Genomic DNA, 14,638 nt, shown 5'->3' on the forward strand with positions numbered 1-14,638 from the left:
ACACTGGCCTTTCTATAAATCTAAGAGAAAACCCAGATGAGTGTAGAAAGATGCCAAACAATTCTAGGAATCAAACGCTTCTCCATCTCTGAAGACCACATAAACCTTGGCACAGCTCTTGTCCCTATAGTACCCCTTGAAGGAAAGAACACTGCAATCCAGATGTTCTTCACGCTGGCATCAAGTTCAGCAACAATACTGGCTTGCATCAAATTTCTTAGAAAATGAACTGAGAGTAGACGCTGGGCATGGTGGCTCATGCCTGTAATCCTAGCACTTGGGATGCCTAGGCGGGAGTATTGCTTGAGCTCAGGAGTTCGAGACCAGCCTGAAAAACATAGTGAGACCCTGTCTGTATTAAAAATAAAATAATAAAAGTTAAAAAAAGGAACTGAGAGCTGACTCCATTTGATACAAATCCCCTACAGATGTTTAAATTACTTTAACGCATTTCAATTTTTGCTAATTAGGCCCACAATTCAAAATTACTAATTTTTGAAAAAACAACATAAAATACTAAACGAGCATAGTTTTTTAACAGAAAAATTAATACAGTGGATATATAAAGTGAGATGATGTATATTATGTATATATTATGATGTATATTATGTATATTATATGGGCCTTTTTGCTTCTTTACAATTAGAAGGTCCAAGGCTGGGCACAGTGGCTCATGCCTGTAATCCCAGCATTTTAGGCGGCAAGACAGGAGGATCGCTTGAAGCCAGCAGTTCAAGACCAGCCTGGACAACAAAATGAGACCCTTGTCTCCCCAACCATCTCTACTGAAAAAAAAAAAAAAAAGAGTAGCCAACATGGCATGCACCTTGTAGTCCCAGCTACACAGGAGACTGAGGCCAGAGGATCACTTAGTTTGAGGCTGCAGTGAGCTAGGATCACGACACTGTACTCCAGACTGGGTGACAGAGCAAGACCCTGTCTCCTTAATAAATACATAAAAGAAAGCTCTTATGGTTGTGTCTTCTAAATTTTTCTTTTTTTTTTTTTTTTTTTTGAGATGGAGTCTTGCTCTGTCGCCCAGGCTGGCGTGCAGTGGCACAATCTCGGCTCACTGCAACCTCCACCTCCCGAGTTCAAGTGAGTCTCTTGCCTCAGCCTCCCAAGTAGCTGGAATTTCAGGCACATACCACTACCCCTGGCTAATTTTAGTATTTTTAGTAAAGATGAGGTTTCACCATGTTGGTCAGGCTAGTCTCAAACTGCTGACTTCGTGATCTGCTCACCTCGGCCTCCCAAAGTGCTGGGATTACAGGTGTGAGCCACCGCATCTGGCCCTAAATTTCTTATGATTCTGCAACTCCTACTATTACAGTATAAATAGTATATATAGTAAAAATAGGTTCCTATTATAGTATAAATATGTAGCTGGAAAAAGTGTTGATATAAAATATTCAGTCAATTGAGGCAAAGCATTTTACAGATTGAATAATCTAGGTAATTCTTTGGTACCCTAATTCACTTTGCATGTGTGAATGGGAATATGAAAATCTGTGTTTTTCTGAAAGCTGCCTTCACCAGCATCTAGACAAGGAAGAGAAACCAAGAACTATTTCTGCAGGTGGCCACATGAAGCTTGCTGAAGCAGAACAGCATGTGAGAACTAACCACTATTTCTGGTACCTCAGAAGATCTGCAGAAGCTTGGTGAGAGAAGACTTTTCAGGCAGACGATAGTTAATGTCTTTACAAGTGATTTAGCACAAGTCTTCTCTTATTATAGAACATAACTTTACTGGTGACCTGAATGTGTTTGTCTCTGAAGTGTCTAGACAGGAGCAACAGAAACTCTGAAATTAGAAATAAATATACTCTCCTTTGTACAAAACATTGAAGTTACTCATCCTCCCACCAGCAGACGTTATGCTTTGAGGGGTAGATCTGGTAATGGCGAGCAGGTATCTGAGCTATTGGCATTCTCAAGAGACTTCCTGATAGAAGTGAGCAGGTCAGTTTGGATTCAGTAGAGCTGGTGTATAAGACGAGTGCAGAGTTCTTGGGCTGCTCAAGGAGATACCCCCAGCTCACTGGCCTCAAGCAATCACTGAATGTACAGCACACAAACGACCTACCGAGGCTCCTCTCTCAAGTCCTCTAGATGACTTGCAATGGCTCACTAGTAGATAAGTCTGCTTATCCTCTTGAGTTGTGAATTTTTCTCTCCTTTCCTCTTCATCCAAGTTGAATAAGGACACCACCTATGACTTATTCAAATGTACACTTCATTTGCACATTCTAAACCAAGCAGCTCCCCCTAGCACAGTTCACAGTAGGGATCTAGGAAGAAAAACACAAACTAAGGAGAGATAGAAACTAAAGACAATGTTGAATGCTTTTATTTTACAGAGTTGCTTCTTGATCACATGAGGACTAGATGCTGAAAAATAGAATACAAATACTGATATTTACAACAACACTCAATAACATAAGGAACTTCTCTCCATTCCAAATATGAGTTTTTTCTTCATTATTTAATTTTAAGTAATTTAGAGATATAAATTAAATAAAAGCCAATGATGAAAAGCTGCCAATATTAATTGTATTTGTTAAATGAAATTATTTTACACTGCTAAAGAACTCAATATATTAGAGGAAGTGTACAACAATGAACAAACTCATGGGAGAAAAAGAACTGTTTCTCGGCTCAGTGCCGTGATGCACGTCTATAATCCCAGCACTTTGAGAGACCGAGGCAGGTGGGTCGCTTGAGCCCAGGAGTTCGAGACCTGCCTGGCCAACATGGTGAAACCCCGTCTCTACTAAAAACAGAAAAATTAGCCTGGCATAGTGGCACATGCCTGTAATCTCAACTACTCATGAGGCTGAGATAGGAAAATCGCTTGAACCTGAGAGGCAGAAGTTGCAGTGAGCCGAGATCGCATCACTGCACTCCAGCCTGAGCGACAGAGTGAGACTCCATCTCAAAAAAGGAAAAAAAGAAAGAATTTTGTCTTGCCATATCAAGGTCCCTGGACCCCAAAGGGAGGGAGCCACATGAGTGCCAGAGCTGAAGGAATGAATCCTGTGAGCTGTAGGAAGGGAGGACCTCTGTTTATGTTTGCCCCTAGATCCACAGCACAGAGCACAGGGCAAGCATTCTTGTTGAGTGGATGAGTGGGTGAGTTTGCCGACCTATCAAGAGGAATGGGAGTAGGAAGCATGAGCCGCACCAGTAACTTTTTCCAAGGTTTTTCTTTCTGCCCTGGTATCAACAAAGCAGCAGAAAAGTGGAGTAATAATAGTAGTAGAGCTCTAGGGAAATGGATAAACAATTCCCTACGTCTCCCTGCTCTTTGTTAGCTGAGGTAACCATGCCCCTTCTTTCCTGTTTCTATTTCTGCTTTGTATCTAATCAGTCTGTCCAAGGAGCAGTGCAGCTCCTGAGGCATTTCTTCTCTGTCCAGTTACTCCCAGAGCTGGCTGAAAGAAAGACCCCTCAGACAGGGGAGTGCAGGTAACAATGCGTCTGGCTGCAAGCTTATAAAACTCACAGGATGGGTACACGTGGACATAGAGATGGAAACAGGCTGGTCGTGATGGCTCACGCCTGTAATTCTGGCACTTTGGATAACCAAGGTGGAAGGATTGCTTGAGGTAAGGAGTGTGGGAACAGCCTAGGCAATAAAGTGAGGCCCCGTCTCTGCAAAAATAATTAGCCAGGTGTGGTGGCACGCACCTATGGTCCCAGCTACTCTGGAAGCTGAGACGGGAGGGTTGCTTGAGCCTAGAAGTTCCAGATTACAGTGAGCTATGGTCACACCACTCCCCTCCAGCATAGGCAACAGAGTGAGACCCTCCAAAATAAATAAATAAGGGAACAATAGACACCGGTGTTTACTAGAAGGGAGAGAGAGGGAGGGGGACAATGGCTAATAAACAACTTGTTGGGTACTATGCTCACTACCACGGTGATGGGATCATTCACACCCCAAACCTCAACATCACGGCAATATGCCAATGTAACAGACCTGCACGTGTACCCTCTGAATCTAATATAAAAGCTGAAATTATTAAAAAATAAAACCCACAAGAACATAAGCTTGTCTTCCATATCCTTTGTGTCTCTGCCTATGCCTTCTAACAATGCAGTGCTTACACCCAGGGCGAGTGTTATTATCTGACTGAATGCCTTTTATAGGTTTGGTCAGGTGGCCATGATAAGAAATTGGCACACTCCAATTCGTATGTCTCCAATACTAATATGTTTACATATCCTTGCAATGTATACAAGGTCCGTTCTTCATAAGGCTATTTACAACCCATCATATATTCCCAAAACTGAAATCCAAATGTCAATAAACTTTTATTGTGACACTTTCACTACATCTCTAGACTCTTTCAAGACACAGAAATTCTTCAGGGATTACAAATACCAATAGTAAGCCAAATTCTCGTCCCATGGAAGCAAAGAGTATCATCATGTCACAATTATTTAGCATTCTAAAGTTTTATTTCTGGGTCGTGGGATGATACTTAAAAAGCAGATTTCCCTTTTATGAAACATATTGGAACCTTTTCCACATTCTTTCTTTTCTTTTTTTTTTTTTTTTTTTTTTTTTTTTTTTTTTTTTTTTTTTTTTGAGACAGGATCTCACTCTGTCACCCAGGCTGGAGTTGGAATGCAGCAGCCGGATCTCGGCTTACTGCAACCTCCACTTCCTGGACTCAAGTGATTGTCCAGACTCAGCCATCCAAACGGGTGTTGCCATGTTGCCCAGGCTGATCTTGAACTCCTGAGCTCAAAGTTATCCTCCTGCTTCGGCCTCCCAAAGTGCTGGGACTACAGGCATGAGCCACTATGCGTGGCTGCCACTTTCTACTGAACTTCATGGAACCACAGTTTCACAGAGAAAGTCTCATATAGTCCTTATACTCAGAAGTGAAAGTCTAGCATATTGATATTTTTAAATTTCACTGGTCTTAAGAATATGATTACGTAAGTTTAGACAAATATACACATCTGAGTGAACAAGGTCCTAAAAATTAAGATAAAGAGCTTTGCTAACTACCTAGAAAGTTCCCTCATGTTCCTTTCCAGTTTATCCTCTTACCCCAGGCAACCACTGTTCAGATTTATACCTCCATGTATTAGTTTTGCCTATTCTGGAACTTTCACATAAATGAAATCATGATGCATGTTCTCTTTTGTGGTTGCATAAGAGGTTTAAGATCCGTGAAAACGGTTGCAAGATTAGTAGTAGGGTCCTTTTTTGTTGCTGAATAATATTCCATTGTATTAATTTACCATGGCGTATTTATCCATTACTGATATGGAAGCTTCTGGTTGGATATATGAAGATACTTCATATATCAAGGTCGGATTACATAAAATGTAGCAATTCCTGTTCACTCAAGTCCGCAGTCCACACTTGGCTCTTGCTAATAACTATAATCAGAGCTAAGTCTAATTTTTTAATCCTTTCGTCCTCAAAGGGATAAAAAAGAGAGCATGGGAAAAACAGAAATTACTTGAGAGTCTGAATCCAAGAAGAAAGTGTAGGGAACAAGAGGTCGGATGTATTAGGAGAGATATCTTCAACATGAACCCAAACTACTCTGGGTTCTGGTTCTCGTCAAAGATTGTGCATGACTGAAATAAATGCAGGTCTAACCCCTCACTATGCTCTTCCTCCTATCTCTCCTAGGTTTTTAAACCACTGGTTTAAAATCCTCTTTCTTTATAGATAATCCATACAAGGCCTTCAGTTATTCAAGTAAACCTTGCTTGCTTGAGTGTTCTGAGAGACGACTCGAGTTCCAATTAGTATTGCAGTGAAGGCAATGGTGTATGTTAAAAAGTATTTTGAGTACCTTTTCTTGGACCATGTGAAGTATGCATCAAAAGAGCAGGAAGGAAGGTTGGAGAAAATGTTGTAGTTTATTGTGATTTCTCTTCATCATACATTTACTGTGTCCACAGGGAAATAATACTCTGATAGTCTCTACAAAAGTTTCTTTTAGTTATTTGTGATTCCTCCCTCAAGGTATTTATAACCTATTTAGAGAAAACACAGACAAATCTGTGGGAGGATCACTTGAGCCCAGGAATTAAAGACCAGCCTGGGCAACATACTGAGATCCTGTCTCTACAAAACATTTAAAAAAAAAATTAGCCAGGCGTGATGGCACGTGCCTGTGGTCGCAGCTACTTGGGAGGCTTAGGGCAGGAAGATCACTTGAGCCCAAGAATTCAAGGCTGCAGTGAGCTATGATTGTGCCACTGCGTACTAGCCTGGGCAAGAAGGCGACACCTCGTTTCTAAAAAATAAATAAAACATTTTTAAAACAATTAAATGTTTCTCCTTCTAAGGAGATGTAAAAGCAAGAATAATAACTTGTATTATATAAAATTTTGATTTGAATATTCTGTAAAATTGTAATCACATTTAATATTGTTGGGGATAAGGTATTATATGATGTTACTTCATAACTTTCCTGACTATTTTGAGTCAATTGAACTTTTTACAAGAATATGTCAAGTATTGTCCAGGATCTTTTTCACCCCTCTTGAAAAACACTACAATTTTAAAATCAAAGCCTTATATGTGTATTTTTTTAGCACAAACATATAATTACTAAGATTTTTTTCTCATTCTTACTTCTGAGAATACACTGAATTAAAACCAGATATTCACGTTGGGAGACAACCAAGGATTCCTTCTTCTTAAGTCTTTGCTTCTTGGTCCGATCTGGGGCTCTACCACACATGTGCCCAGGAAAACCACAGTCTGTGACTACCCAGCTTTCTTGGAATGAAATGCACAGTCTGGAGTTTCCAGAAAGAAAGTACATCTAATCACTGGATAATGTGTTCACGGGAGGAAAAGTGTCACCAAAGAGCTCCCCATCTCCCAAAGCCGGCCACCCTATCCCATCTTTCCCCATATCATGAATCACTACTGCGCTTATGAAGATAAGTCTGAGAATATGAACATTTTATCTTCCACAGAAACACAAAATGGACATACTTTTCCATTATGCTTGACTCTGTAATGAAAGTCTAGGAAGTGAATGTAACATGAAATCATTCCTTCCGCCTTAGCAGACAGATGGAGAGAGACATTCCAGTTTGTTTCCAGCCTTTTGTCTTTGGAGCATTTTTGGCATTTCCTTCAGGAAACTGGAGGTTGTGACCTAAGGTTTCCTTAGTGAACACATTTCTGTTTCCCACAGTTAACCTTACCCAGAAATGACATCTACTCTATTAGGTGAGGTTTATCTTCATGTCCCAACTGTGTCCTGTGCATATTCAATGACACTTGAAAGCACAAATTCTGAAAGTAGCAATAAGATTAGAGAGCCAAACGTGCCAAAATACTTCAATCCCCCAAAAGATGACAATAATCAAAAACAAGAATTAACTATTACAATGTCTGTGATGCTTGCGAAGTGCCTTCATTTTGTAGTTGAAAAAATTAATGACAGAATGTTAATGCCTTCAGATACTATGAATTGAAGGTTTTCAGATAAAAGTGTTATCCTACTCAGCCCACATTTTACAGCTAGCTGCTTCACTGATACTGTATACTTCTATGTGGTTCAGAAGATAGGCTGGGAGAAGCCAAGACAGTGCCCTGAAAAACAAACAAAAAAAATGATTTAATACCCATATCCATATCCCCACTTCCCCAACATGTTGGTGAAAGGCCAAGAATGTATGCTTTTTTGATGGGTTTGAATGATGATTGAGTCTCATCACTTAAACTAGATCTAAAACTACATTTTTGTGTGTAATTTCTTTAAAAGCCCATATTCGATGACAGAATTATTGTATTTAACTTATTTGGCTTAAATGCAATTTAAAACTCAAACAATTCTACTTACTAACCAATGTGGTATTCAGAAGGTTGGTGGTTTTTATCTCATTCTTTACTACTCTTCAGTGTTAACTTATTGAAGTTTCTCTTCCTGAAAAAGATAGAGTGGTTTCTAAACAAACCACATTTTTTTTCACACCCTAGTTAAGGTAAAAATCCCTTAAAGAATAACAGAAATTTGTCCTTTGATTCCAAAGAGCTACACAATCCAATAGATGACTCAATAATTATTTTTAAGAATGCTCTTCACAAAGGGATCTTTAAAAAAATCAGTTTATTAATGTTTAAAAGTTGATAAAGCTATGTGCAAAATGATCCACAAAAGTCAGAAACCTATTAAATACTATTTTTTTAAAAAAAAAAAACAAGACATCCCTTGGTTTAATTGCACTGAAAACCATACTAAAGAGACAGTAATATATTTTTATTCTTTGTAATATTTATACATATCTCAATTACTATCTAATGAACAGCTGGACTGAAAAGTTTCTGGTGTTCCCTACCAGTTAAAGTAATGCTTTTAAGGGCACAAGAGGGTGGTATTTTCTTAAGAAATACACATTCAATGGTGTTAACACAGGTTAGAAAAATCCAATGAAATGACCTCTGCTGAAACAAATACATTCAAAAATCATGAAAAGTACTTTTAACACAACAAAATACAACCATGCTGTTGCTTGAAATGAATCACACAACATTCTGAAATAAACATCAACAAAAGTGCCAAAGACAGGTGTCATATTTGTTAGACTCATTTGCTAAGAAATCTCCCTTGGTTTGCAAAAGTTAATCCATTCAGTTTTCACTTTGTTTTGCTTGTCTGTTTCTCCTAGGACACCAAGTATCCTGGCTAATATCATTTAGATAAAGTGGGCTTCCTTATGCAGATTTCGGCTTCAATGGATATGAAATGGTAACACATTTCATTGAAAAGATGTTTTTTAAAGAAATCAAAGTGACTTCAACCAAATTCCAAAAAACGGATCCCGCTTACATGGAAACTTTGGCCTCAGCGAAGGACATTGTTTTACACCTCCAAACCATCTTCAGCTTCCCACAGCCTACGTACTCAACATAGCCTATTTGCTATAGATGATCGATCATTCCACAACCCCAGCTCTGATAACTCTCAGGTAGTTAAAGTATAAAGTAAAAGAACTTTGAGGAGGGGTATGAAGGGAAGGGAGGGTGGGGTGTGGGATGCACAGGGCATCCCTAAAGAAGCAGAAGTGCACACACTCACTTGGGTTTGAAACTAAAGTGAAGGAAAACATCTCCTCAAAGCTCCAGACAAAGAGACGCTTTCACATGGGGACATTAGTCTTTGAGGAGGGGCCAAATGAACCCTTTAGGAGCTTGACAATGCTAGACCTTTGGCTCAGTGCAAAATCAAAGCTCCAGGGGGGGAGGAAATATATTCCAGGCCGGGACCTGATCTCCACCCTTCCCAGTGCATTGTTCACAGGAACTAACTCTACCCACCAACACCCGACACCACCAGGCTGTTCGGATTCTCCCCCTTCCTCCCTCTGGCTTGCAGCAGCTCCTCCCTGGCAGCAGTCGAAGCCCAGAGATTTTTTTCCAAACACTGGGGTGGCGAGCAACCAAGTAAAGAGCGCTTCCGGTGGGTGGACAGCTTCCAGTTCTAGGAAGAAGAGTTGACGTTTCCAGAAGACATAATGGTCTCTGGGTTGTCCCCATCGTCCTTCTGGGGGTGGGAGGAATTGTCCGATTTGCTGCGGCTGAATTCCATGCCGGCGATGATGGGTCGCTTGAATTTGCCAGCAGAGTCTCCGCTCGGGCACTTGCAGCAGGACATGATCCGGATGAAGGCCCGACGCATCTCCTTGTTGGTCAGAGTGTAAATGATGGGGTTGGTGCCGGAGTTGAGCACAGCTAACACCAGGAAGTACTCCGCTCTGAAGAGGATGTCGCAGGTCTTCACCTTGCAGCCCACATCCAGCAGGAGCAGGATGAAGAGCGGTGCCCAGCAGGCGATGAAGACGCTCAGGACGATAATTACGGTCTTGAGCAGCGCCAGCGACTTCTCAGAGCTGCGACTGGCCTTGGAAATGTTCTTGCGGAAAGTCAGGCGGCGGCTTCGAGTCCTGACCAAGGAGTAGATCCTGCAGTACAGAATGACGATGGAGAGCAGAAGCAGAGTGAAGACCGTGGTGCAGAAGAGGATATAGTGCTTGTGGTAGAGCGGCAGCACGGTGGAGCAGCTGGACAGCGCACTGATGCAGTTCCAGCCCATGATGGGCAGGCCACCCAGGATGAGGGAGATGACCCAGCAGGCGCTGATCAGCAGGAAGAGGCGGAAGTTATTGCTCCCGTTGTGGAGTTTCATTTTCAGCATTGTGATATAGCGCTCAATGGCGATGGCGAGGAGACTGAACACGGAGGCTGACAGGGCCACAAACATACTCCCTTCCCGCAGAAACCACTGGGCGGGAGTGAGCTTGTAGGTGGTGGCCCCAGACAAGAGCAGGTTAGCTGTGTAGGCTACTCCTGCCAACAGGTCTGAGAGGGCCAGATTGCCAATAAAATAGTACATGGGTCGGTGGAATTTCTTGGTTTTCCAAATGGTCAGCAAGACAAAGATGTTCTCCAGGATGATAAAGCAGCAGATGAGAATGAACACCACCGAGGTCAGTTTAATGCTGTTCTCCTTGTCCGCGCTGATATTCAGCTTTCCTGTGTAGTTGTAATGCCGGACGATGATATCATAGTTGACGTAGTCAGAGACCGAGCTGCGGTGGGCCTTGACCAGCGGGACGCTGGTGGACCCCATAGTGCCAATCCTGTGTCCCCAGGAAGCCGGGGTGGCGCTACTCCAGACGAACGCTAGAGGGCGAGGCGAGAGAGCCTTCACTGGCTGCAGGGGTGGTTCGATGAGTGATCCAGGCTTTTTGTGTAGCTTTTCCTTGGCTGGAGAGGGCCTCAGAAACCGCAGCCTTAAACAAGTCAGAGGAGAGAGTCAGGGAAAGAGCCACAGCATACTGGCATAATTCATTCTAGCTAAGGCACTGCTCCAATTGTGTTGTTGTTGATTTGTTTTAAAGAAACTTGGGGAGAGCTCAGGGAGAGAGATTTTTTTAAAAAAATCCAACTATCTTTTTTTCTTCCTTTTCTTTCTTTTTTCAAAAAAGGAAGAGGGGGAAGAAAAAGAGAGGGAGAAACTCTATGGCCACATTCACTCAAAGGGAAATGGGAATTATGATGTTGGCTGTGGGCTGACAAAAAAAAAAAGATGATGAAAAGGAAAACGGAGTGGGAGGAATGGGAAACCTAGAGAACACACCCCATTTTAACTCCACTCCTGCCTTCTCACCACCCCACACCCCCTCAACCCGGGATTTCCAGCCATGAGATTCTCTGAAGCAGTCACCAGCTCAGCTGCACGCTCAATACCAGCCCACGTCTCTCCTCAGAAAAGACTCAACAGCCAGTCAGGGCGAAGACACACACCTCTGTCCCCCATGCCCACCCCCAGCCCCCCAGTTCAAAGATACTAGCACCACCTCCTAATTGCCATGCAAGAAATCAGATTTGCAGGAAAATCATTTGAAAGCGTAAGTCATTTGGGGGCTCTATTAATAACTCTCTAGGAGCAGGTGTGCTTAGGGTCCGAGGGCGCAGTGAGGTGTGGGCAGCCAGGCCCGCCCCGCCTTGCAGTAAACAGGAAAGCTTAGCGCCTCCGTGAAGCGACTGCCTTTTCTTTCTTCTTCTTCTTCTCCCCGCCTCCCCCGCCTCCCCCGCCCCCCCCGCCCCCAAGCCAGGGCAAGTAAATTTTAAGGTATTCAGTTAAAACCATTCATAACAGATTGCAGCAAATCCCAGAAGTTTCGTACATTAGTTGATTGCATAAATATTTTTTGCTTTGTTTAGCCAAAACATACACAAAAGAGAGAAATCAAACTACTCATGACAGCAATAATACATGCTACCACATTTCTAATTTCGATTGCAAAACTACTCTTCAGAAACTCACATTAAACTGCTCCCTGGTGCATTGCTAAATTTGCGTGGGCAGTTTTATTTACTGCAGTCCCCCAACACCTTGACTCCTCTCCTAGGACTAGAAAGTTACAAAGAAACTTTCTAAGACGGCACTGGTCAGCAGAAGTCTACTTCTAAGTTGCTTAAATATTTCAAGGTAATGCAGCAATGCAATACAATGAGGTAATAGAGATGAGAACAATCCCAGCAACTCCACCAACAGCAGAGGCTGCTCAAGCCAAGAAGCTCCGCATTTTCCCCCCAACTAACGTTGTACCCTGCTCCTGGGCAGTACTAGTTTAAGCCATTACCCACGCCCCACACCACCCACCGTATTCTTTGTCTATAGGATTTCCAAAATTTAACGCCTTCCCTTCTGTTCCTCTGACCAACTGCAGCTTTCACTGCCCCTACCCCCGTAGGTTCCACAGTTGAGAATTAACCTTTTTTCCAAACTCCATAAATCACAAGTGCCCAAGAACAATCTGATCGAGATGGGCTCCTTAGTAGCCCAGAGATGCAAATTTTCAGCGCCCGGAGATGCATGTTTTCAAAGTTTTTGTTTGCCTTGTTGACTTAAAAATTCGTTTCGGACACCTAAGCCCTACCGCAACCGGGCTCCCGGCGCCCGCGTCCCCCGCCATTCGCCGCCCCCTACCTCGCTCAAGCAGGGCGAAGTTGCGTTCGGAGAGCCCCGGATCTGTACGGCTCGCTCCGCATCTTGCTGCGCCCCCGACTGACTGCGTAGTGCTCTCGCAAACTTACTCGAGTCGGGGTCCCCTCCCTCTGCAGCGGAGCACTCCAATGGCCAGTCCCGCTCGCCGCGGCCAGTTCCCTGCCTGCTACGCGAAGTCACCCAGCGCCGCGCCAAGGCTGGGTGGTTTCTTCAGGAAGAGGCTGGGAGGGGTTAATGCCTTAACCCCCCACGCCCTCTGCCAGCTGGGGGCCCCCGGATCTGAACTGCTGAGACGCACTGTCCAGGAAAGATCTGGGGCAGAAGCAGAAAAAAAAAAAAAAAAGAACCCCTCCTCCCCAAACAACAAATGAAAGAAAAAAAGAGAGAGAGAGAAGGGGCGGAGCCCGGTAACCCCTGGATTCTACTGTATAAATCACTGCCCTCGCCCAGATAGACGCTGATCCCTGGCGGTGGAGAGGATTCTCCCGAGCCCCTAAAAAAAAAGGAGGTGGAGGGACTTTGGAAACTTTTCTCTCGAAAAGTCTGAGGGGGCAGAGGACGGCCCGGAGTCTCGTAGCGCACCGCCCTGGTCCCAGACCCCCCGCAGCCCTAGGAGGATCGGTGTGCTGAGCTTGTGGCCAGGAGCTCCCCGAGCCACTTTCGCGCGGCCAGCAGAAAACCTGAGCCGCGGCCGGGCGAGTGTCGGCGGCGCTCTGGGGAGGAGAGGCTGGGAAGGGGCTGCGAGAGGTACGGGGGAGAGAAGCAGCCCGGGAGGGAGAATGGACCGGGAGGTTCCTGTACTCCCCCTGCCACCCCAGATCGTGGTGCTCCTCGAAACTGCGGCCTGAGGGGCAGTGGCTTTCCCGGAGTGCACAGAGAAATGAGCCAGCGCCGGTTTTGGTGTTGGGCGAGGGGTTTCCCTCAGCTGAGCACAAAGTCAGGCTGTGTGTCCCAGATTCTGGCCAATGGAGACGTCGTTAAGGAGGTGGGCTACTGCTGAGTCCTGAGAGATTCAAAACGCCTGGGCAGCTCCGGAATTTCCAAAGGAGAAGATTCTCGGCCCGGAGCTGCGGAGCAACTGCAGCTGCCCAGCAGGAGCCGGCACCCTTCTCTCACGTTCTACTTGGGCGTCGACTCAGAGGCCTCAAATCTCATTACTAGCACTTTGCCCACCCTTTTCTTTTGCTTAGATGCTACTTAAAAACCTGAGGCTGAGAGGCGGCCTTGGTCAGATCTGCCTGCGTGACAAGCTCAGGACGCTTCTGCCCTTGCACTACTGTTGTAAAGGTTTCCACCCAGTCCCTGGTCGCACTGCCTTCCCATCCCGGCAGATGTGAACTCAAAAACTTCCTCCGCTGTGCAGTTTCAATTGGCAAGACACACCCTGTACCTGAATGACTCAGAAAGAGGCAGAATGAATAAACAACAGACCCCTGACTTCTGGGATTTTGTGAGTTTGCCAAAAAAAAAAAAAAAAAAGAAGTGACAGTTAATTCACAGCTGTTTTAAAGCATTCATCGACAGCGACGCACCCAATACATACCCACAGCTTCAACAACAGTACAGTGCATATAATGTGGAAACTAAGATAATGGTCCTCTAAGACTCCAGAGTAGATCATAACTGGATTTGAAGACTTATTTCACTTAAAGGAGAAGAGGTATATTGTGTCTACCCAGCACAACAAAACGGGGGACTTGGCATTCCCCCGCTTCACCCGCCTCCACCCACACTAATTTATGCATTCTTTAAAGCCAAAGGAATCAAAGTGAAATTTCACACCTAGTCTGTATCAAGCATGTGCTAGGTTAATTTAACCTTACTGCTCTGTGAAGTAAGCAAGCATTGCTGGCCATTTTATTGTTGAGAGAAGTGTCATTCAGACAACTAAGGTGACTTGTAGATTTCCCAGCTAGTGAGTGGCAGAGCTGGGTTCCAAAACCTAAATACTGCAAATGCTTTGCCTTGTGGCTCAAACGCTATCAGTCAATAAACAGTTAAGGAAATGAAATATATGTTCCTAGAGGGAAACAGACTTCTAGACTTAAAGTTTTACATTTGCTGCATTTCTGACTGTACATGTCTACAAAATGCATATAAAAGTATGCTAATGAATGTCCTTTTAA

General features: G+C 43.9%; 1 protein-coding gene across 3 annotated transcripts; it reads right to left on the minus strand.

Annotated features, from left to right (window-relative positions):
* Nucleotides 1–8,091: 8,091 nt before the first annotated feature.
* S1PR1 (sphingosine-1-phosphate receptor 1) lies at nucleotides 8,092–13,704 on the minus strand. Of its 3 annotated transcripts, none has more exons than XM_030824982.1 (2): nucleotides 13,264–13,704; nucleotides 8,092–10,791 (listed from the first exon to the last, which is right to left on the minus strand). In XM_030824982.1, exon 2 carries the CDS (start codon nucleotides 10,626–10,628, stop codon nucleotides 9,480–9,482), a length of 1,149 nt encoding a protein of 382 aa, XP_030680842.1. In that variant the 5' UTR covers nucleotides 10,629–10,791; nucleotides 13,264–13,704; the 3' UTR covers nucleotides 8,092–9,479. The 3 variants fall into 3 exon arrangements, with proteins under 3 accessions (XP_030680842.1, XP_003260176.2, XP_030680841.1); XM_003260128.4 differs by lacking the exon at nucleotides 13,264–13,704 and adding an exon at nucleotides 12,495–12,859; XM_030824981.1 differs by lacking the exon at nucleotides 13,264–13,704 and adding an exon at nucleotides 12,602–12,839.
* Between the last annotated feature and the right edge of the window lie 934 nt (nucleotides 13,705–14,638).

This window comes from Nomascus leucogenys, chromosome 12 (assembly GCF_006542625.1).
Source record: "Nomascus leucogenys isolate Asia chromosome 12, Asia_NLE_v1, whole genome shotgun sequence".
Classification (NCBI taxonomy): domain Eukaryota; kingdom Metazoa; phylum Chordata; class Mammalia; order Primates; family Hylobatidae; genus Nomascus; species Nomascus leucogenys.